Source organism: Dysidea avara, chromosome 3, assembly GCF_963678975.1.
Source record: "Dysidea avara chromosome 3, odDysAvar1.4, whole genome shotgun sequence".
Taxonomy (NCBI): domain Eukaryota; kingdom Metazoa; phylum Porifera; class Demospongiae; order Dictyoceratida; family Dysideidae; genus Dysidea; species Dysidea avara.
Genome location: NC_089274.1, coordinates 13,017,893 through 13,040,227, shown reverse-complemented (window position 1 = coordinate 13,040,227; position 22,335 = coordinate 13,017,893). Strand labels below are relative to the sequence as shown.

The 22,335-nt window shown below is 37.3% G+C and overlaps 1 protein-coding gene, 1 long non-coding RNA gene and 1 pseudogene across 5 annotated transcripts; 2 read left to right on the top strand and 1 right to left on the bottom strand.

Annotated features, from left to right (window-relative positions):
* Nucleotides 1-1,633: 1,633 nt before the first annotated feature.
* On the top strand, nt 1,634-3,270 carry LOC136251760 (arylsulfatase B pseudogene; annotated as a pseudogene).
* Nucleotides 3,271-4,277: 1,007 nt separating this feature from the next.
* On the bottom strand, nt 4,278-14,835 carry LOC136249445 (putative DBH-like monooxygenase protein 2). Of its 2 annotated transcripts, none has more exons than XM_066041453.1 (14): nt 14,710-14,835; nt 7,149-7,296; nt 6,893-7,042; nt 6,668-6,838; nt 6,524-6,613; nt 6,286-6,471; nt 6,124-6,229; nt 5,908-6,074; nt 5,792-5,849; nt 5,566-5,687; nt 5,445-5,504; nt 5,265-5,392; nt 5,009-5,171; nt 4,278-4,642 (listed from the first exon to the last, which is right to left on the bottom strand). In XM_066041453.1, exons 2-14 carry the CDS (start codon nt 7,269-7,271, stop codon nt 4,481-4,483), a joined length of 1,686 nt encoding a protein of 561 aa, XP_065897525.1. In that variant the 5' UTR covers nt 7,272-7,296; nt 14,710-14,835; the 3' UTR covers nt 4,278-4,480. The 2 variants fall into 2 exon arrangements, with proteins under 2 accessions (XP_065897525.1, XP_065897524.1); XM_066041452.1 differs by having other exon boundaries at nt 7,149-7,627; nt 14,710-14,804.
* Nucleotides 14,836-15,048: 213 nt separating this feature from the next.
* On the top strand, nt 15,049-19,131 carry LOC136249443 (uncharacterized). 3 transcript variants are annotated; one of them, XR_010698218.1, is made up of 4 exons: nt 15,049-15,429; nt 15,494-15,866; nt 16,530-16,606; nt 18,762-19,131. It is a non-coding gene; the product is annotated as an uncharacterized lncRNA (long non-coding RNA). The 3 variants fall into 3 exon arrangements; XR_010698217.1 differs by having other exon boundaries at nt 15,050-15,429; nt 16,530-16,584; XR_010698216.1 differs by lacking the exon at nt 18,762-19,131 and having other exon boundaries at nt 15,051-15,429; nt 16,530-17,828.
* The last annotated feature ends 3,204 nt before the right edge of the window (nt 19,132-22,335 follow it).

Sequence of the window (22,335 nt, the reverse complement as noted above, 5' to 3'; positions counted from 1 at the left end):
AGAGATATAACTACCCTGGAATGTGTGCAGCATAGAGCTACTAAATTCATACTGAATGACTACCTCTCATCTTATAAATCAAGGCTACAACAGTTAAATTTATTACCGTTAATGTACATCTATGAACTGAATGATTTAATGTTTCTGATCAAATCCTTGAACACACCAATTTTAACAGACAACTTTGACATCAGAAATTTTATCTCTTTTAACACCAACAACACTAGATCTGGAAGCAACTACGCCATCCTAGGACAGTATCCACCACTCATCATCATTTCTATTTCAATCGAATTGTAAGACTTTGGAATCATCTACCTGCTATAAACTTATCTTTACCACCTTATGTCATCAAACTAAAGCTCACAAAACATCTATGGGACCATTTTACAGTTAACTCCAACTCTGATCAATCCTGTTCATTTCATTTCTTAAGTCCATGCCACCGATGCTCAAGACAACCAATCTCCACCAATTTTCTCCCTCTTTAATGACACTGAACCACAAATTAGTAATAAGTACATAGTTAAGTAATTGTAATGTAGTTAATCATAATTAATGTATACCTATATATTTCTGGCTGTGGGCACAGGTTGCCTGCAGACCTTTGATGCAAAAAAGCATTATAATTAAATTAAATAAAAATAAATAAATAAAGAATCCATCTTCACACTCTGACATGTCCAAGTGAGTCCATTTTAATAGCAATGGTTCTACAGAATCATCATCCCATTCCAAAGCTAATTATACAAAATGCAGCTCCTCTTGCCACTTTTATGTTAACTGTCTACCACGTTTATGGAATGTACTGCCACCTTTAAATCGGTAATAACCAGTTGAACAACATCTTCTGGTCCATCTTTACGACAACTGTACTTATCATGTTGTATGCCCTTGCCATGCACAAGTGTAGTTCCACCCCAATTACCCCTTTGTCAATTAATTACTTGCAATTTTTAGTTGCTCCCTTGTAATCTTATTTTATAATTCTAGCTCTTAGCTATCTGTAGCTACACCAGCTGCTGTATCTTATAGTAAAGTTTAGTTTTTAACTCTTAGATTTGTACAAAACTGATTAATGTCTTCTTCAGCAACAAAATAAAATAATATTGATGATGATGATGATGTCGAGCATGATGTATACGTGTTATCATTATTATATTAAATGCTAGTCCCACTACTGGCACTAGGGACCTGCAGTGAGAAGGCTGAAGCCTGTAAACACAGGGAGTCAGAAACATGTACGGTAGCTAAAACTTCGAAGAATGTATGCCATAGTCATAGATGTGATGTGTGCACTGCAAACATGCATCAATGTATACTGCAGACTGGGTGTGGCTTCGTGCACAGCACCACAATCATCACCTAGTCTCGTCCTCCAGACCCTTTTCTCCGGAGGGCGCGAGGGAGGGCACTAGTCTAATAAATTCTACACCGATATAGCTAGTAAGTCTGAACTGCAGTCCCATCAGGAGCTCATCGAGTCGGGCTGATTTACGTAACCACGTACACTACTACCACTGCATTGCATGTCTGGATGTATGGCACGATTACACAGCACTATAACACGAGGTTAGACATGATCACGCGTATGTACAGTAGCTAGTAGGTGTGGCTATGCGACAAGCGTTAATAGTCACGTGCTTTCAAAATGTATGCGAAGTTGCTTTTGTCTATCGTTTTTGCCGTCTTAATACAACGGAATTATGCTGCAGCAAAGCCAAACATATTGATGTTCGTCATTGATGATCTGGGATGGAATGATACCAGCTACAGAGGATCCGACATTAAGACACCGACCATCGACAAGTTTGCGAACGAAGGAATCCGACTGCAGCAATACTACGTCCAACGAGTATGTTCTCCTACGAGATCTGCTATAATGGCTGGTCGTTATCCTTATAACATGGGATTAGAAAGGGTAGTAATCGGGGATGGACACCCTCTTGGCATGCCATTAAATCAAACCACAATTGCAGATGAGTTGAAGAAAGGTGGCTATGCTACTCATTGTGTAGGCAAGTGGGATCTTGGTATGCACAAATGGGAATACACTCCAACGTACAGAGGATTTGATACCTTTTATGGGTATTATAACGCTGCTGAGGACTATTTTAACCATTCTGTGCGAGGTTATGTAGATTTCAGGAACAACACAGCACCAGTCACAGACAAAAATGGAACCTACAGTACTTTCCTCTTTACTAAAGCAATCGAACAAGCCATCACCAAGCATGATATTGAAAAGGGACCCTTCTTCATTTACGCTGCTTACCAATCTGTCCATGAACCAATGGAGGCTCCTCAAAGTTACATCAATGATGGATGCCAATCTATACCTTATGAGAATCGACGTATATTTTGTGGGATGTTACGAGCAGCTGATGAAGGTATAGCCAACATTACCATGAGATTACAAGAACGGAACTTGTTAGATAATACGATAGTTATATTTACCACAGACAATGGAGGGCAAACTGCAAGAGGTAGTTATAACTGGCCATTGAGAGGCAATAAAGCTACATTATTTGAAGGAGGTCTTCGTGGTACAGGATTTGTATGGGGCTCAAAGTTACCAAAACTGAACTATGACAATCATCAATTAATTCATGCAACCGATTGGCTACCAACAATAGTAGAAGGTATAGCAGGATTACAGCTAGACAGCAACAAATGGAAATTAGATGGATATAATGTGTGGCCAGCTATTACCAGAAACAGTGAAACGCCACGTAAAGAAGTGTTGCTAAATCTTAATCCTCCAAGCGAAGGTTTTATTGGTCAAGCAGCTATGCGGGTGGGAGAATGGAAGCTTATTATTGGCCAACCTAATTGCAGTATGGGGGGACATGAGCCAGTAGGTGATGGCTGTCCTGATGGTTGGGTTCACTTGGATGGATCGATAGATCGTGGCCCATACACTCCTTCCCTCACATGGCTATTCAATGTTAAAGAAGATCCAAATGAAAGAAAAAACCTTGCAGACGAGCATCCCGACATAGTGAAAATGTTAAAAGAAAGGATAGAATTTTACAATTCCACACACATTGAACAGCTAAAGCCTCCTCCTGACCCTAAATCCAATCCTGCTAATTTTGGTGGAGTTTGGACTCCTTGGCTAGACTGATTATGGCAAAGATTGCAGGCTGCATATAAGCTGTTTACGTTTTGTATGTCACAGTTCCATATATAATATGTTTTTGCTGTACTGTAAAGAATGAAGTGTACTTTGCACACAAACACAGTACATAACTGTAGATGCACAACTGATGAAAGGTGCATGAACACGATGATCTGGCCAGTCAAGGAGTTCCAGGCTATCTGTTCAAATACTATAACCATAGTAACCATAGTAAACTGGTGCAGTACAAGTTTCATGATCGTGATACTACATGCAAAAGAGTCCATGGGGTATATGTGGTGTGTACTTTGCAACTACAGTCGAACCTCTCTAATCTGACACCTGTGTAATCCAGAATCCTCATTTACCAACACTTTTGTATAGAAACAATCCGACACCTTTGTACTCCGTAATCCAACACAAAATTTGATTCCCTAGACTTGGGAATACATTGTTTTCAACCATTGTAATCCAACAGAGAATAATAGCAACATTAATAACAATCACAGAAAATATTTCTTAAGCAACCAAAGTATTTAATTGGTTGGCAACATGAGCAATAGAAAAAAAGCTGTAATACTTGCATACTCTAAAACTATTCATGTTGAAAACATTGTGTGATCCATTTTACTTGACATTTTCCTAGATATTGTACAATGTCGGATTACAGAGGTGACATGATAATCCAATAACTTCCTTAATCCAGCAAAATTTATGGCTCCCATTGAGCATTGGATTAGAGAGGTTTGGCTATATTAGCTAGGTTACCTAGTACTGTTTGCATCTTGTCATATATTATACTTAGTACATTACCCTGGTCACAACTTATTTCCTTCACTGCTTGATTAAGCAGTAGTGCACATGAGGCCAGTGGTTAAAACACTGGCTTGGTATGGTTCAATGTTCATTAGCTGTTGTACAAGCAAAAATCGAATGCCCAACTTCCCATGTCTTGTAAAGAAGGTGGCCACTTATGGGTCGATGTGGGATGGCCAATTCCTCAACCTCCATCCATTATATATACATGGCACAATCCTGTGCATTTGTACTCAACACGATGGTCACTGTTGTAAGCTTTCTCCTTGATACATATTTAGATTTTGTTTGCAAAATCAATAACATTCAATTTGCATATACATTGCATCACAGAGTGCCATGAATGATCAACAATTGAATTATTTACATGAATACATACAATAATGTAGTATTACATAATCACATGGGAATATTTCAGGTATAATTCTACACAAACTACTAGGGTGTGTGTATATAATATGATGTGTAACCATATAGAGTCATTAAAACATAACAGTTGTATGCACAGTCAGCATATAGCAAACTAAACTAATTCTAGCATGCTCATATGGTCACTGCCAGTAAGCAGAATATCAACACCATCAGAGAGTAACTGCTATTAAGTATTGAAATAGATCCAGACCTGTCTGCATCAGAAGTACACAACTCTGGATTCTTGAATGGCTCTTCAATCATTGATGGTTTATTTACTATTATTTTGAAATTCTGTGTGTTGGAAAAATAAGAGACAATTTTCTGAGTATGCATGTGTCAGCAATTACACTAATTGCTCATACACACAAACAATACATACATACACACAAACAATACATACATACCTACATACATACATACATACATACATACATACATACATACATACATACACATACATACATACATACATACATACACACACACACATACATACATACATACATACATACATACATACATACATACATACATACATACATACATACATACATACATACATACATACATACATACATACATACATACATACATAATTACATACATACATATGTACACAAAGTGTTGGTAAGCACAGCATCACAGCTTGTAACGTACCTCATCCGTACTTAAGACACAAATGTGAACATGCTCTTCTGTCTGTCCGATGTGTTCAAACATACGATAATTCTGTTCTGACCAATCCAGTGAGTCAAATACTGGGCGAACATCACTGACACTGTCATTTGCTGCTGCTTCAATGACAAAGTGTTGATCAGACCTAAAAAACATGTCATATAGTGCTCATTTTTAAATGCCAGTGTGCATATTGTGGGAATAGACAATAAGTACTGCAGTACATAAATTCACTTACGGAACATAAGTGTGTAGCCACTCATCATATGCAGGTGGGTTGACAAAACTGACACAGCCAGAAAGGTCTGTGGCTGGATAATAGTATAGAAATGACAAGCACATTTCATCCCTGGTTCCTTCTCCTCCCTGTAGAACAGTATAAATTAAACACATTATGTATGACAAACTATTCACTAACAAAAGTGGTGGTGTTTCTGTTCTGGGTGTTGTAAACACATTCCAGTATCATCTGGTCACCCTGGGGAATATCACAGTGGCATATCAACTGGTATATAGCAATTTTAGTAATGATAACATACAGGCAGCACTTTCACTTTTGGAATATAGTTGGTCTGCTGAAAGTTGAAGTCATAATTACGATTGATATCAATTGGCTTTAGTTCTGTGCCATTTCTAATATGCTTTAGAGTAAGCTCTACCCCTGTTGGTGAGAGTACACATTTAGAATGTCACTAATATTTTATATTGAAATAAATAATTTACCACACTAAAATTGTATGTAGGATACCAGTAATATGCACTTACCCACTGTGTGAAGGTGTAGCAAGTTAGCAAAAACTGTAATTCCATCTTCAGGGAAATACTATCGATATAGACAAATGTAACTAGTCATGTATTAATTTGAATGCTGCAACACTCACTTCATCAGTGCAATTACTAGAACAAAAGCCATGGACCACATACTGCTGTACCCTGGGGGGTATGATCATGTGACCAATGACAGAATGGCCAAGTGTAAGAACTGCTGCATCCTCCTGTCTTGGTTTATCAGTGTAGTATAGTCTGATACCAGAAGAATCCACTATACCTGCAGTATAATTCAATAATTTGTTTTTCTAAATACTATAGTTTATTACCAGACACTTCATCAGGATTATCATAATGCATTTCTAGTAAATAATGAGTGTGGATTTTATCTGTACCACCAATGGGTAGTGCTGCATTCTCTGGAAATATGAAATCCTGTGTGGAGACAAAGTGTACAGCATGAAATGCTGATTCATACGCATTTTACATACATTTCCACCAACAGCCCAGCCAGCAATGACATTAGAAAATCTGCATGGTTGTATTCTTTCTGAGATACCATCACATTCCATGCTAACACCAACTGAAGGATCCCCAGTTAAATCCACTCCTTCACAGAGGTACAAAAGAATGTGATGAACATGGCGAGCACTTTGAGATGAAATCTGAGCTGCTGTCTATTGAAAGAGCTAACAGTGTTGCCTGCAATGTGTTAAACTTGTCGTTTACCTTCACAACATAATGTGTTTGATTCTGAAACTTTGATGGCACTTCCATAACAGTGCACAAATATGTAGTGTCTTTTGCTGGTACAGATATCTGTCAACACCAACACACCATTGCTTACTGGACACACATATAATAGAGACTTACATTATAATTGATGACATCTATATGTTTAATGTCTGGTGGAAGTGTTGGAACATTGTCTTGTTGGCCAAACAGGTTGATAGTTATGGAGCCTTGAAATTGATGTTGCAGGATTTGTTCATTGTTAATAGGGTCTTCAGTATGGTAGCTGTATATCAGATGCACTGTATCCCCCTATAATAGATTTACTTTTGTACATAAAGTTACAATTGTACTACAATTCCTTACAAAACTTAGAGCAATGTCTTCATCATCACAAGTTTCAAATTTTCTCTCAAACTGTAGAGTAGTGTATCCTCCTTCTTCACCAGCTCCTGTTAACTTCCAATCCTGACTAGCATCATATTGTGGAGTAGTTCGAGTAAATGCAAATCGATCCTATAACAGTACACTTGTCATAATTATGGTGGATTCTCAATAAACACAATTATGTCTGTATAGCTAACATTAATAATGCAGCTGCAAATATTATATTTTTGTCTACCTGTAGGAAACGTTTCCCTGTATTGTCCACCCATCCTATAACTACATCTGATCCTGGCATCTGTCCATTGGGAGAAAACCCCAGTCCAATCCAACCTGTTGTCTGTACACGTACAGCAATCATCAAAACACTGTCTTCTTTGTTTATGCTGTAAAACATAGTGTATTTGCCTTCACTGTCAAGCTGAACACGGTGAGTATATTGCTGTGATAACTCATCGTGGCTATGACCTTGAGACTGCACCACAAGCAGAGCAATAAGAATATACGCCAACATCTTGGATAATCAAGATACGTAAATGATGTAAATTGAACACGTAATACTTTATAGACCTTTTAAACACTGTTACAAGGTAATGTGCACCTTCCTTGCAAAAGTATCCACCAGGGTTTATTTTATAGACAACAAATACAGGAAGTGTTGCATTCAAAATAGAAATTTTTCATCACCTTCTCTACTATATAAAGATATGATGTAATCTGTCCACAGATAGACAATTTAATTACAGCATAACTATTTCACACCCATACAAAATTTAACAATATTTGATATAGAGTCAATAACAATATTTGATATAGAGTCAAACACACCCTACATTCCCATGAATCATGTAACATAGGCAATTCTGCTGTCACTGCTATAGCTGTTCTGTTGTATGGTTGCATGTGCCACTATGTGGTGTACAATTTGGTGTAAATTTCCCCTACAGTAGATGGCCTCAACTTTACTCTATTTGCGTATATGTCTGTCTGTCTTCTTGGCCAGCACTGATCCAGTAATTATAAGGTTCCAGGTTTTGTGTTCAGTGGTGCCCCAGTTGTTGCTTAAGCAAGAAACTTTACTCACAGTCTACCCAGCTCACTGCAATAAGCCTGGTGTCAACAGGAGAAGTAAAATCTCAACTGTCCATGTCTCTTTAGTGGTGTTTAGGTTGTCTTTTGTGGAATGTCACGTTCTGTGACCTCCATCTGTTGCAGGTTACTAGTCTTTTCCCAGGAGATTTAGCTGTAGTAACTGAGTGGTACAGAAGCACCCCAGTGCTGGTTCACTAGATGGTACTAAAACTGGTGTTTCACGTGGCCATACCATGTTGTGACATCACTATGGAACTTGGCCTTAATGTCACACAAGAATAATTCACTGTGTTACCATTTAGGCAGCTATATGCACATGTCAAATTATTTCACAGAATTTCTTTGTAACCTAAGAATATGAACAACGCTGACTGTTAACTCGAAATGCCTTATTTTGGCCACAAACTTTTGAGATGTAAAGACAACAAACAAGGTCTGTCACATAAAAAAATAAGGAAACTGACAAACAGAGCACAAGAAATAGTAACCATGACTGAAACCAATTGACCATGACATACTACAGAGGATGACATGCTCCACAGAATAGCTACACCTCAAACAGTTTACACATCACTACAGATCAACACTGAAAGAATATTTCACATTTACCAATCCACTTCTATACCATGCATAATCACAAAATTAATGTCATGTTACTCATTTTTGTTTTATTGCAAGCCCAGTTAATCACCCTGTTATAAATAACACAAGCAATTTCCATGTATCTCTAATAGGATATGTGTCAGCATAAACACTATCTATGAATTTAATATTGTCTCTATTGTACATTTCCTGTACAGCACATTGTCTACCACTCTAATGACTGATGAAGTCAACAATATTAATCTACTAAATTTATCTGTGTGTTCAGAATTCAATCATTTCTGAGTGATGCGCATGCATGCAAGCAAAGCATCATGCAGATGAAGCTGAACAATCTATGGCACTTTAATTCCAATGCGCATTTTGGAAAATAGCCTAGCTTCTGTTTTTTAAAGATAAACTGTGGTAATTCAGTAAATGATAAGCATACATAGAACCTTACAATTCACTCACAAACAAGTCCTACTGATTTACCAGCATTTTGCACACATGCATATATGATGAAAATTTTGATTGGTAATAAATAGTGTCAGAAATTTGAATAAAAATCTCTTTAGCAGATCAAGCAGCTAGAGAACTCAGTTCAACCTGTACATACTATAGGATTACATGCACTGCAGATTATATCATAGAATTTGAATAAAATAGCTATCGCTGACTCATGCTGCTAAAAATTGTACAGCGGTGAATTCTATTACCTTCACTTTATATTTCCTGTACATCTTATTGTCTACCAGTAATGATTGTATTGACAAATGAATAAAAAGTTTTTTAATGCATGATGAAATATATCCACACACAGAAGCTTTACACCTAATTAAATTATAATTATAGATGTTGCAACATAGCTATACTTCCTGCATTTTTAGGTATCAAGGGTAGAAGTTCAGTCATGTGGGCTCTCAAGTCACAATAAGTCATAGAATTGCAACTGGTCTGATGAAAAGTTCAGTAATAATGAAATGATGTAATAAGTACAGTTCAATGGCAGTTCAACAATGTTTATCCCAGCACATGATTGGCTGTATGTACACACAATATGACTTGGCTGTGTATCACGTAACATCTATTTAGCTATTTTAGCATAATATTATATATAATAATGAGTGAGCCTAGAAAGTCACTCTTAGCTACACTGCATGTACTGAATGATTATAGCTAATCATACAAATAAAGCTACTGTGCTTATCCTCTTGACAAACAGCTCATATCACTACAAGATGTTTCAACAACTTGTACATTGCAATTTCACACCCTGTATTTTGCATATGAGTTAATTAATTGAATATTGTTACTAGATGGTCAGTTGTACTGAACTATTATTGTAAAACTGAAGAGCACACCACACTATACCTTAGAGATAAGCTAGAAGAAGTTACCTTGTAGAGAATTCAGCTACAAAGAAGCCATCATGTAGTGAAGCAGCAGATGATATTGCAACTGTTTTATCTCATAATACCAAACTACAAAAGTTCTATGTTTGGTGTAGTAATTTAGAAACATCAGGTGCAATTAAGATTGCAAGAGGTTTACAAAATACTTCGTCCCTGACAGTACTTAACATTTCAAGGAACAATATTGGTAGTGAAGTAGCAGATGACATTGCAGCTGTTTTATCTCGTAATACTAAATTACAAGAGTTCAACATACAAGAAAATAATTTTGAAACATCAGGTGCAATTAAGATTGCAAGAGGTTTACAAAATACTTTGTCTCTGACAGTACTTAACATTTCAAGTAACAATATTGGTAGTGAAGCAGCAGATGATATTGCAACTGTTTTATCTCATAATACTAAACTACAAAAGTTCTATATTTACTCAGAATGAGGCACTGATAACCAAGTGGTCCGACACCCAGTTAAATAGAATGCAAGATTTCAAAAACACAGTCTGTTTTCATAGAGTGAATTCTGTTTTCCAAGTTGATTATTATTGTTGTTTTGTAATGCACATACCTCATACATGCGTGTTTAAATAATAAATCTGATTCCAATCACATCAGATAGATGCATATGATTTTGGGAAAAAAAGGAGTTCTTGATTCTTGATTGTAAGTGTGTGTATGTGTGTGTGTGTGTGTGTGTGTGTGTGTGTGTGTGTGTGTGTGTGTGTGTGTGTGTGTGTGTGTGTGTGTGTGTGTGTGTGTGTGTGTGTGTGTGTGTGTGTGTGTGTGTGTGTGTGTGTGTGTGTGTGCATGGTGTGTGTGTGTGGTATGGGGCCATAATGGAGCTCTAGTCAGCCTGGGGATGGCTGTGTGTGACTGTACAGGTTAGCAACCTGTTGACTTCCATCAGTAATTCTCTAAATACAGGCACCTTATTCCATAATAATCCAGATTATAGCATGTGGGACCTTATTGAAGGCCTTAGAAAAGTTGAGTAGTAGGACATTAACCTGTACTCCTTCGTTGAGTAGAGAAGCTATTTCAGTAATGGTGGAGATGAGTTGTGTCTGCACAAAAGCAGTTACATTACTTTTCTGAATCCATGCTGTGCATTGCATAAAATAGAATTCTTTATCACACTGATGTTTGTAGCTATTACTTTGTACATTGAGGAATAAATAATATATTGCAAGGATTATTTGTTAGGCCTATAATTTACATGATACTTTAGGGATCATATAGAATAATAGAAACAAGGGAGGTCACCTACACCTGAAGATAGTGGACATTTAATCTTAATTTCAGTCTATGACTGAATTAGGGCTCCTAACCAAGGTGTCATGAAGGTATAATTGCCAGGCTGCACTGGTTTCTGGCAAATACTTTTGGGAAAGTGCAAACCTCCATGATTTCAAATATACAGTTACTACCATACCATATAATGTGCTTGTGTTTTAATTTCTATTCACTTGTAATTGCTAATGTGTATATTTTGGGAAGGCCTTAATTGCACAGAGGGATGCTAAGTGGGTAGGTAACAGCCAGTTCAAAATTGAAGAACTGCTGAAAGAGCTTTTTTACAGTATTTAATGCTTCTTCAAAAATAATACAGGCATTAATACAACAATAACACAGTCACTAGTTACAGTTATGTAATGTTGCAGCATCCTCATGGCATCTCGCCATTTGATGGTACCAATCGACAAAAGAGCATGCAGGCAAGGTATTGCTCCAACTATGACTATTACAAGAATTTCCACGAGTGACAGTCACCAATCCATAAATCCACACCAGGATTTTATTAAAAATGCCATATAGGTTACTAGTGTAAATTTAGTCTATCAAAGCAAATAATTAAAATCAAGTTTATAAGCTTCACTGCATGCAAAGCCACCCACACGCAGACTTTTGGAGCCCATACAGGGAGGGAGGAAAATGAAGGTCGGCTGGACTACATGGCTACAGTATTGATGAAGTTGGTCAAGATCCAACACATAGTGGAGCCTAGTACAAATTGCCCTCCTCTATGGGCAAGCCTGCTGCACCATATAGCTAGGCATACAAAATTTAAGCACAAATTCATCACAAACTGCTCTTCCAACAGTCACAACAAGCTCTGTAGACAATACAACCAAGCTATGTGAGCACAACATTTATAGACCTAACGATAGCAATACTGTAAATTGGCAAGGCCTCGAATCTATTATGCTCCAAAATTTGCCTATTATGCATTATGGAATTTCCCCAATTTTCTGCCTATTATGCTTGTTTTTGTGCTTTTCAGAAATGCATTATGCTTTTATTTTGTGTTTTTTCTTTGTGTAGAGAATTTCTTCATGATAGAATGCGGTAGCTAAATGGAAGTGTCACTTCAACGGCTAATAGCAATAGCTTGAAATTGGGATGTGCTCCAGATTTAGTAGAGATATTAGAGCAATGGATCTGGGGGCATATTTATAGTCCCTCAAAAGCTATAGATATTTTGAAATAGCATCTATTGTGTATTAAAATATTATGCATGGTTTCAGTCTTCTGATTGTTGTAGCAATTGGTATTCAACTGCTATGTATGCAGCACCATGTCAAGAACATACATATTAGCCTCCTGGGGATAAACACTTAAATGGTTATCATTTTCCTTGTCACATGCGATGACTGTTCTACTAGAGTGTTTGACTGTTCTATTAGAGAATCTCAAATATTTTCTTGGGTTGATATTGACCCCAGTCTCACAGCAAATTGGTAGCAATGCAAGGTAAACATTGTATGTAAAGTGGAAATGAACAGACTTCACTATTTTCTGACTCAACACTAACTTTATTATCATCAGAGCTTCTATTGTGTTGTAAAAAAAAAAAAAAAAATTGTGTTGTCTCCATAATCATCATGTCACATTTTATTCAAAATCAGACTATGAGACACGTTATATATAGGGTTTCCAATGTAAAAATTCGACCTCTTCAAAATAATTTGCTAACTGCTGTTACATGTTGGACTAACTCTCACCGGCTTGAATACAGCTGCAGTGGCAATAAATTCCATTGCTTTCTTGGGGTAGAAATCGATCGAAATACCTGCAAAATCCGACATTACGAGCTGTAACTCTCAGAAGCCATGATCCTTTATCGTAGAATACTGGAGTTCAACCTTCCTCTGTGAGTAAACCTTCACCTAAAAGCATTGGTAGTTTGATTGGTGAGGTAGGTTTCCTGTCGCTGCATCATTTGAGCACGATTTTGGGCTCCAAAAACAGGTTTTCGTCTACAGACACCAAACGATTGATAGCCCAAACCTTCTCACACTACAGTAGTAATCATCCATCGACAAAGAAGTCACATACGAAGTTTGGTTAAGCTGTGACATCTCTAACCACTGGCGGGTCGGAACGTGATATAGGGCAAAATTAGCCGGAAATCACACCTTCACTACATCAGTTGCCCACTCAACTGCTTAAAAATAGAAATCTTGATGTAAAACAACTGTATGATCCCTAAAGTACAGCTAAAAGCAGGGGCGGATCTAGGATTTATAAAAGGGAGGGGGGGGCTAACTCAAGGTACTAATCTCTTGGGTAGATGTGTGCAAAGCACACTTCCCAGCTTTTGCATGCTGGAGCTAGGGGGGTCTGGGGGCATTTCCCAGGAAAAATTTGAAAAATAGATGCTAAAATACTGCAATTTGGAGACATTTCCACATAAAATTCATAATATTTTCTGCCTGTAGATATTTTATATACTGCCTTTAGATTATGATTATGATTATGATTTGATTTGGGTTGAGGCTTAGAAGCCTGTACACCCATTCAATTACATACATACACATACATAAATTAGATGCAATAAACAAAAATTAACTATGAATATAATTATTACATTAACATAAATCTAGTCATAAAAGTATTTATCTACAGCTGATTTAAAATTATTTAATAAAGAATTTCCTACAATATCACTCGTAAGATTGTTCCAATCATTAATTACTCTAGTACCAAAATAGTTGACCCGACATGAAAGGTGGGCAGGGGGCTTAAGTAATTTATATGCATGACCTCTAGTTTGTGTATTGTGGGAGAAAGTAAAAAAGTTGAAGTGATCCAGATTGAAGTAATCGTTCAACATCTTGAAAAGAAATATTAAGTCACCACGTCTGTGCCTGTACAAAAGAGATGGTAAATTCATTGATGTCAGTCAATCTATGTAAGACTTGTCTCTTAAAGATGGTACTAGTTTTGTAGCACGCCGTTGCACACCCTCAAGTTTACGTTGATCTAATACATAATGGGGTCCCCAAATTACATTTCCGTATTCTAATATTGGTCGAACCATTGATTTGTACAACCATGATAGTACAAATTCATTCAAATCGATAAAGCTTCCTTTCATACAAGCCAATACTAAATTATAGGTATGGCTCTCTGAAGCATTTTGCTAATGGAAAAGTTTGGGTAGGTACAGACAACCAAGTACATGATGCACCCCTCTCACAATTGCACAACACTGAATAGGTGCATGTTAGAATAATAATTATGTTGAAAGTGGAAAATTTTGAAATTTGAACAATACAAGATTGAATCTGAGAGCATCAGTATTTCATTGGAAATTGTGTACCTGAATTAAGTATTGCCATACATATTCAAGGGCGTAGGCAGGGGGGGTTCGGACGAACCCCCCTTTCAGAGGTAGAATTTTAAAAAAATTTAAAAATCACACCAAGTCTTACAGCTCTGGAGCTCTCCGGTAGCTACTTGCCCACTGGCGCTCCTCTGTACTACTCTTGAGGGTCACATCACATTAATGCTGAACCATTGCAAAGTATATCTATTGCATCATGTGATCGATTGCGCACGAGATGCATGGTTGAAGTAGCCCGAGTGGGCTAGTTATAAAAACCGGAATCGAAACGAAACGAAACGAAATCAGCCTACACTCTAGTAGAGGACAATCACTATATTATGCACAGTTACACTATAATATATGCACGCAGTACCTGTTTATGCATCAAGCAAGACTCCAGGTGGCAGATTTCTCTGCACGGTGCTTATCGATTAGAGATATTAAACGCCTGCTCCTATACGAGGGTCTGGGGACTATACAATAGAAAAGTTCTGTGCTTGGGTAGGTGAGCCGTTGATTGTCCCTTAACCACTTTCATAAGAAGCGTGCCATAATAGCCACAGATGGATCCCTATGGCTTCAGACTCGTCAACCCACTGCTTTTTTTTACCGTAAACGGTTTGTAATGATCAAGTAGTTATTCCTAGTCACTCCTCTTATAAAAGTGGTCAAGGGACAATCAACGCTCACCTACCCAAGCACAGAACTTTTCTATTTTTGAGTCCCCAGACCCTCGGATAGGAGCAGACGTTTAATATCTCTATCTAATCGATAAGCGCCGTGCAGAGAAATCTGCCACCTGGAGTCTTGCTTGATGCATAAACAGGTACTGCGTGCATATTATAGTGTAACTGTGCATAATATTGTGATTGTCCTCCACTATACTGTAGGCTGATTTCGTTTCGTTTCGTTTCCCATTTCGATTCCGGTTTTTATAACTATCCGCGCGGGCGAAATGGCAAGGACTGTTCAGTGATCTGTTGGGACATATTACGAGGCAGCAGCTGCTAAACTTGAGTGGTCGTGTTATACATGTGTCAGGTTAGTACAATCTGTGAATTGTTGATGTACATTTACTTGATGAATAATTTGTTTGTTACATGTTGTGGGCACGTGATGTCTCGAACATATTGGAGTACGAGCCAAGTCTGAAGTTATTGACCATCAACAGGAGGACCGGCCGAGAATATTGTATAGCTGGAAAGAAGTATTGCCAACTAAGGGATTCGAGTGTGGAGGACTTTCGTGTGCTAGGAAATTGAAGTTGGTTGTCAGTATGCTGTCTGGAAGTGAAGATCAGTTTAATAGTTTTACAATAGGTTTATAGTTTCTATAATGCATAAACAGCAGTCTGTAGGTTTTAGCTGGTTAGATGCACAAACAGCACCTTTTAATGTTACTGCCTAAGGGCACATTTTGTGTATGCATCATTTTCGACCAACTGACATGCATGGTCTAGGGGAAGCACTCAGGCCTTCCCCTTGAGACATTCCACTTTAAATCCGAACCCCCTTCAAAAAAATCCTGGCTATGCCCCTGATATTAACTACACAAGTAGATGAATAAAGCCCTTTAAACAGAACAATGCACTTCATTATATGTATAGGTGCAGGCAGATTTGGATAAATTCTATAACAGAACCAACTACATGTTTCCAGTGAATGTTCTATTAAAGTATCTCGATCTTGTACACCTCCAATGCTGATCTGGGTCCTTGTTACATAAACTTTAGCATAAATCTTCTGATAATACCTTTGAAAGATGTTTATAAGGTGGTTTTATGAGTATTTGTATTATTAGTGATCATAATTATGCAAAGACAAAATTTCATAATACTCAGCATATTGATCAAGAACTCAAACCCACACTCATTCCATCAACTGTAAACATGTAGTAAGATTGCAGTGTATTTTTCTACTCCAATAGGGAGAAGGCTCCCTGGCAACACAGCAAAGGGACAATGGAAGATTCACTAGTGAAAGTAACAGAATATATTCTTGCTTGTGAGCTTGTAGCTACTACAGTATTTGACAGTGTAGCTATTTATTTCTAATTCAGTCTCACAAACTGTCATGTTACTTTTACCCTAAGGTTGCAGGTACAACTTCCTACATCACAGCCATTGTCAGTTAAAATACTTTGTAAACTTGTTCATGTTTAATGGTCAAATCTTTAAAAATATTTATGGTTTCAAGGGAGTAGTTAACTTTCAGTGTTGATGACTTAGCTACTCTATATACCTAATCTATGCCAGCTATATGTCAATTTACAGGCTCAAAGAAAAAGTTCTTAGGGTATGCATGTAGTATTATTATTATATTGTTTAATTACTCTAGTATGGCCTGCCTGGGGCATAGGTGCTAATGTTTATGTAAACAGCGATTGTGTAATGATTGTTTGAAACTATCAATGGTTAATTGGTTGGTTGACTATGCCCAGTGGTATTTAATTAATGTTCTTGGAAAAAATGACTAGTCTATTGATGCATGATAGTGTAGGATCATGATTAGGTCTTGTGGTGGAGACAGGTGACAATGTTGGTAAGTAGCTGTTAGATATATGTGACTGGGCCTGCGAAAACAGGGCATGTGGGCACAAACTACACCCCATCACTCTACAGGTCATATCTCAGTACTGGAAAAGTATATTTTTATTCTGTATTCACCTTACCTTTTGGTTAAACTAATAAAAATAAATTCTGTAACTTGCATCATGATGCCAATTAACTGCTTACTAAGAGCTGAAAATTACAATGCCATAGTATAATGGTACAAAATGTTATGAGTGATGAAAGTGTGAAAAAGTAGGCAAAAATCATGTGCCCACATGCCCTATTATCGCAGGCCCGGTTACATATTTCAGTTAGGTTGTGAATAATCTTGTATAACAGAGTTAATCTAACACATTTTGTCCTACATAATTGGAGTGGAGGCCACTCTAGTAATCAGCGGCGGAGGAAGTAGTTGATATGAGGGGGGGCTGGGCTGACCCAGACTTATTTCTATAGTTTGGTAAGGTGAGACCAAAAGAAAAAGGTCACAACCAACTGACAAGAGCTTTCCACCTCACCAGCTACCATTTCTAGCTGATAAACTACATAAAAATCCTTACATAGCTCGCTACACACTGACTACTTTATTAGAGTGACTGCTCTATTAGAGTATCTCGATCTTTATCACGGTTTTCAGCCCCACTCCAAGAAAGATAATTTCGGTGTGATATCATTCTGAGGGGGGGGGGGGGGGGGGGGGGGGGGGCTTAGCCCCCTAGCCCCCCCTTTCCGCCGCCTATGCTAGTAATGTTGTTTAATGCACATGCAGCAGCTATCTGTACAACTGTATTGTCAGTTACATTTCCTCTTGGAAATTAGTGGTCTACCTATTTGGGCTGTTTAATGCTATGCTTTATTATTTTCTTACCATAATTCCAGGGGCGGATCCAGAGTTTGGAAAGGGGGGGTGCACTTTACTAAAAAAAGTTGAAGACAAAAAAAAGGTCACAGCAAATAATGGCTGTCCTTTACCAAATGTATATACAATAAAATGTATAAAGATCATTATTCATAACTTCATAGTTAAACTACACTGCCTCATGAATACTGTGACTGCTTTATTAGAGTGATTGACTGCTCTATATTAGAGTATCTCGGTCTTGTATGCAATTTTTTAAAAAGGGATGAGGGGGCACGTTCCCCCTGTCCCCCCTCCTTCTTGAATCCACCACTGGGTATTTTGAAATTTAGACTGTAACTTCTATGTTGCTATGGAAATAGCATTTAGTTATGCTATCTCACATGTTCTTTTTCGATTAGATTCATGAAAGCAAAAAAATCTAATCTTTCTCCATGGTTGATTTAAGACAAATCTAACCATTCTGTGTTGAATCATTTTTATGACACAGTATTCATTTATTTGCTCAATAAAGCCCTTGCTATTTTGGTAATTCCCTAGCTGGCCTTGGACTCCAGGCCAATGCAATAATGACTGGACAATTGAATCCACAACTGTTTGTCATTACTGCATTGGCAAACAATCTTGTTTGTAGGACTGTATCAGATCTTGCAATTGGTTTCTTCTTCCATGCAAGGTCTAACATGAACCTTATGGAGTACATGCACGATGTGTCTCTCTGTTGATGGAACTGTTTGTTTTATCACAGGAAATTTTGTCAACTAAACAATGCACAGTGTTCAGCCCCAGTGAGTACTGGAAGTTGTATTGTGAATTCTATGATGAGGATAAATGTGCTAATGGTGCCTCTGTGTTAAAAACATTGAAGAATGTAAACTGGACCAGAGTACAAGATTATCCCATGGAGTGGCATAATCCATTACCACAACACTGCATGTGCAATGGTACTTGTTTTACATAGCAACTGAAAATGCATTGTTGTTCCTTATGTATCTCAGCCATTAGTAGCTCTATGATTCACATGATTCAGAAGTATAGACTGTAGCTACCTTAAATGTAATACACCATCTAATGAACCATGCATCATGCAACACTTCATAACCACCTTAGTAGTTGTAATAAATGACACACATCAAACTAATCTTTACACATGGCTACATAGTTTGGCTATGTTTTGTAGTATGGCTATGCATTAGCTAGCTAGCTATATCACACATACAATTTATTTATTAATACTATACCTGTTTCACTGCTCATACAAAAGTCACTATACCAACAATGAAATTAATCCCTAATTTCATTGGTAGTGGCAGTGAAAAGTTGTAATTGCAATTTCATTGGCTAGAGTATGTAGTGTGGTTGTTATGGCCCAAAATGCTTATTACCTTAGAAATGGTCTCCATGGCAATGGTTGTTAAGGATACTATGTCATTTCTATAAGGTAAAATCATAAGAGTTTAAGAATTATTAGAGGCTTGATTGACACTGTTCATGATCAACAGTTCTTTGTCACCACTGTTATTATTTATTCAGTGGACAGACAGTGTACGTAGTACGTACGTTCACTGAGAGTCCTACATAATTTTAGAGTTGTAATAAGTAGATCAAGCCTCTTGGGTTATCGTCTGCGTGATTATACATATAGGTGCAGTATCATGGATATTAAATTCATGAATTCTATTAAAGAAAAGTGTGTAGGAAGTATATAGGCATCATATGATTCTATTATATAGCAATTTTAATTAGAAGTTCAGTATGTAACCTTAGGTTTTCTATTGTGTCCTTAATTTAGATAGTTGTATTGCAAATTTTCTAAAAGCCCATATATCAGCTTACAATGAGAAGGAATGTTAGGGATCATGGAAACAAGGGCTTACAGCTGAAGATATACTAGTGGACATCAGGTCCGACATTTGATTAATCCTATACTGAATTAGGGTGTAATTGTATACCTATTAATTGGTTTTCCGGCCAACATATATATATATTTTTTGTGAGAAAGTGCAAAACTCATGTGATCCCTAATATACAGTTACTACTGTACTGTATGATGTCCTTGTGGAGGTTCGAAGTTTTAATAATAATTATACTATTTTGCTTGTAATTGCTGTGTGTCTACTTTGAAAAGGCCTTAACTGTACAGAGGAATGCCGAGTGGGTAGGTAACAGCTAGTTTCAAAATGACAGATTGAAGATTCTTTGCCTGGCAACTGTTGAAAGAGCTATGTCTACTACAAAAATGTCAACAATTTTTCCAAGTGACACCGAGTCACCAATCCATAAATCTCCACCATGCAATTTAGCCGAGCAAAACAAATAATTACTTATAATTATATGCTCCACTGTAAAGCTACCCTATGTGCAGAATTTATGGACTCCATGAATGAAGGTAGGAAAATTAAGGTTGGGGGGATTCAGACTACACGGCTACAGTTGAGCAAGAACCAGCACATAGTGGACCCAGTACAAATTTCCCCTCCTCTATGGGCAAACCTGCTCCACTGCATAGGCTGGCATACAAAATTTAAGCACACCAGCGCATCACAAACTGCTCTTCCAACAGTCACACCAAGCTTTGTAAACAATAAACCAAGCGATGTGAACACATACAACTTCATTTACAGACCTAATAACAGCGTACAATTTGCAACACTATAAATACATCATGGTGTGGCCAAAATAAGGCAGCCATGTAGATGAGTGCGTATAAAACTAACAATTGTGTATATCTCAAAAATTACTAAATGTATACTTCTTAGCTATATTGTACCTAGAACTCATGATGTACCATTACCTAGAATATATCATGTATGCAAGCTGTAAACAAGAGTGCAGCCTTCAAAAGTTTAGCTAAAGATTATGAAATCAAAGGAAGAAGGTAGTGACAAAGAAATGGCTGATGCCAATCATTCAGTTTTACGGCCATTATTAAGGCAACACTGGAGCTATTTATTTGTAGCCACCTTTGATGTGACAACTTTTTACTCAAGGCTGTAGCACCCTCTTTTACTCAGTGTTTTGAATGGGTTTCACATTTTTGTATTTTAAATACCTCAAAGCTAGCCATAAACTGCATGGCTATGGGACCTGTTTTTATCAAATTCCTTCTGCACGGTGATGATTATGGAAGACAGAATTTTGACTACTGTTACTTATTTTTACTTCATAATACCCCAAACACTACAGCCATAAACTGGTTTTGGGCTTGTTTTATCACTGACACATTTCTTCTTATCCACAGATACAATGTAGATTTTTCCATTACTAGATCTATGAAGTTATATGAACTTCTATAATACTATATAGAAGTTTAATAATTGAGCTGACAACAATGAACAGTGGAGTATTTTGACCCCTACAATTTACAATACGTTGCATGGTCATTTCCTTGTAACTCTGTAGCTGTCACTGCAATTTCTCCCCCCCATGCACAATATATGAGCTATATGATGGTTAACCTAAGGTGGTTTATCCTGCATAATTATATGATTGCCCTATGTAGTTACGTAGCTTCCATTACATCGGCATAGTTTGTAACAGGGGCAGTGGAGCAGGCCAAAGATTGAGGGGGCCAGGCCAGCTGTAAGCTAAAGACCAAAAAAAGAAGAAAAAAAAGGTAACTACCTGCTGACAATAGCTTCATACACCAACTATATCTCCTTATTTATACTACACATACGTAGCTAAGTAGCTTGCTACACTGCTTCTCTGAATACTGTGACTGCTCTATTAGAGTATCTAGATCTATTAGAGTATCTAGATCTTTTCTTGCAAATATTGTCCCATAAAAGTAGGGGGCCATGCCCCCTTCCCCCCATCTCCACTGCCTATGGTTTGTAATCAATTTGAAGTTGATGCATTATAATACCACCTACAGCTGCAGACAATTTTACTCATGAAAATGGATTAATTTTAATTACATTGTCAACTTATGTGTGCATGAAAATGATTCTATAGATTTGTAGTCAATTTCATTATAGCTATGAACAAATACTTTGCACATTGCCAACTTTAGGTGTACAATGATAAACATGGGTAAAGGCTTGCAAAACTCCCTAATATAACACACTCCTTTGCATAATCTTTGCCTGTACATTGTGGTTTGTTTTTTCATGCTGTACTGTCATGTTATGTACTCTGCGCGTGTGTGTGTGTGTGTGTGCGTGCGTGCATGCATGCATGCGTGTGTGTGTGTGTGTGTACGTGCATTACTGTTATAATTATTACCGTAATTTTACTTTTATAGGGAAAGGTCTTGAAGGCAACTGCCGATGGCTCTTGAACTTTTGCTTTAATACTATATGTACAAATGTAATTTAATT

Excerpts from the sequence above, each read along its gene's own strand:
- LOC136249445 (XM_066041452.1), bottom strand. The coding sequence starts at position 7,424 with ATGTTGGCGTATATTCTTATTGCTCTGCTTGTGGTGCAGTCTCAAGGT. Across the intron at positions 6,230-6,285 it reads GCTGGGCTGTTGGTGGAAAT|GATTTCATATTTCCAGAGAA; the intron begins GTATGTAAAATG and ends GTCTCCACACAG. Across the intron at positions 5,505-5,565 it reads CAAAAGTGAAAGTGCTGCCT|GGTGACCAGATGATACTGGA; the intron begins GTATGTTATCAT and ends GATATTCCCCAG.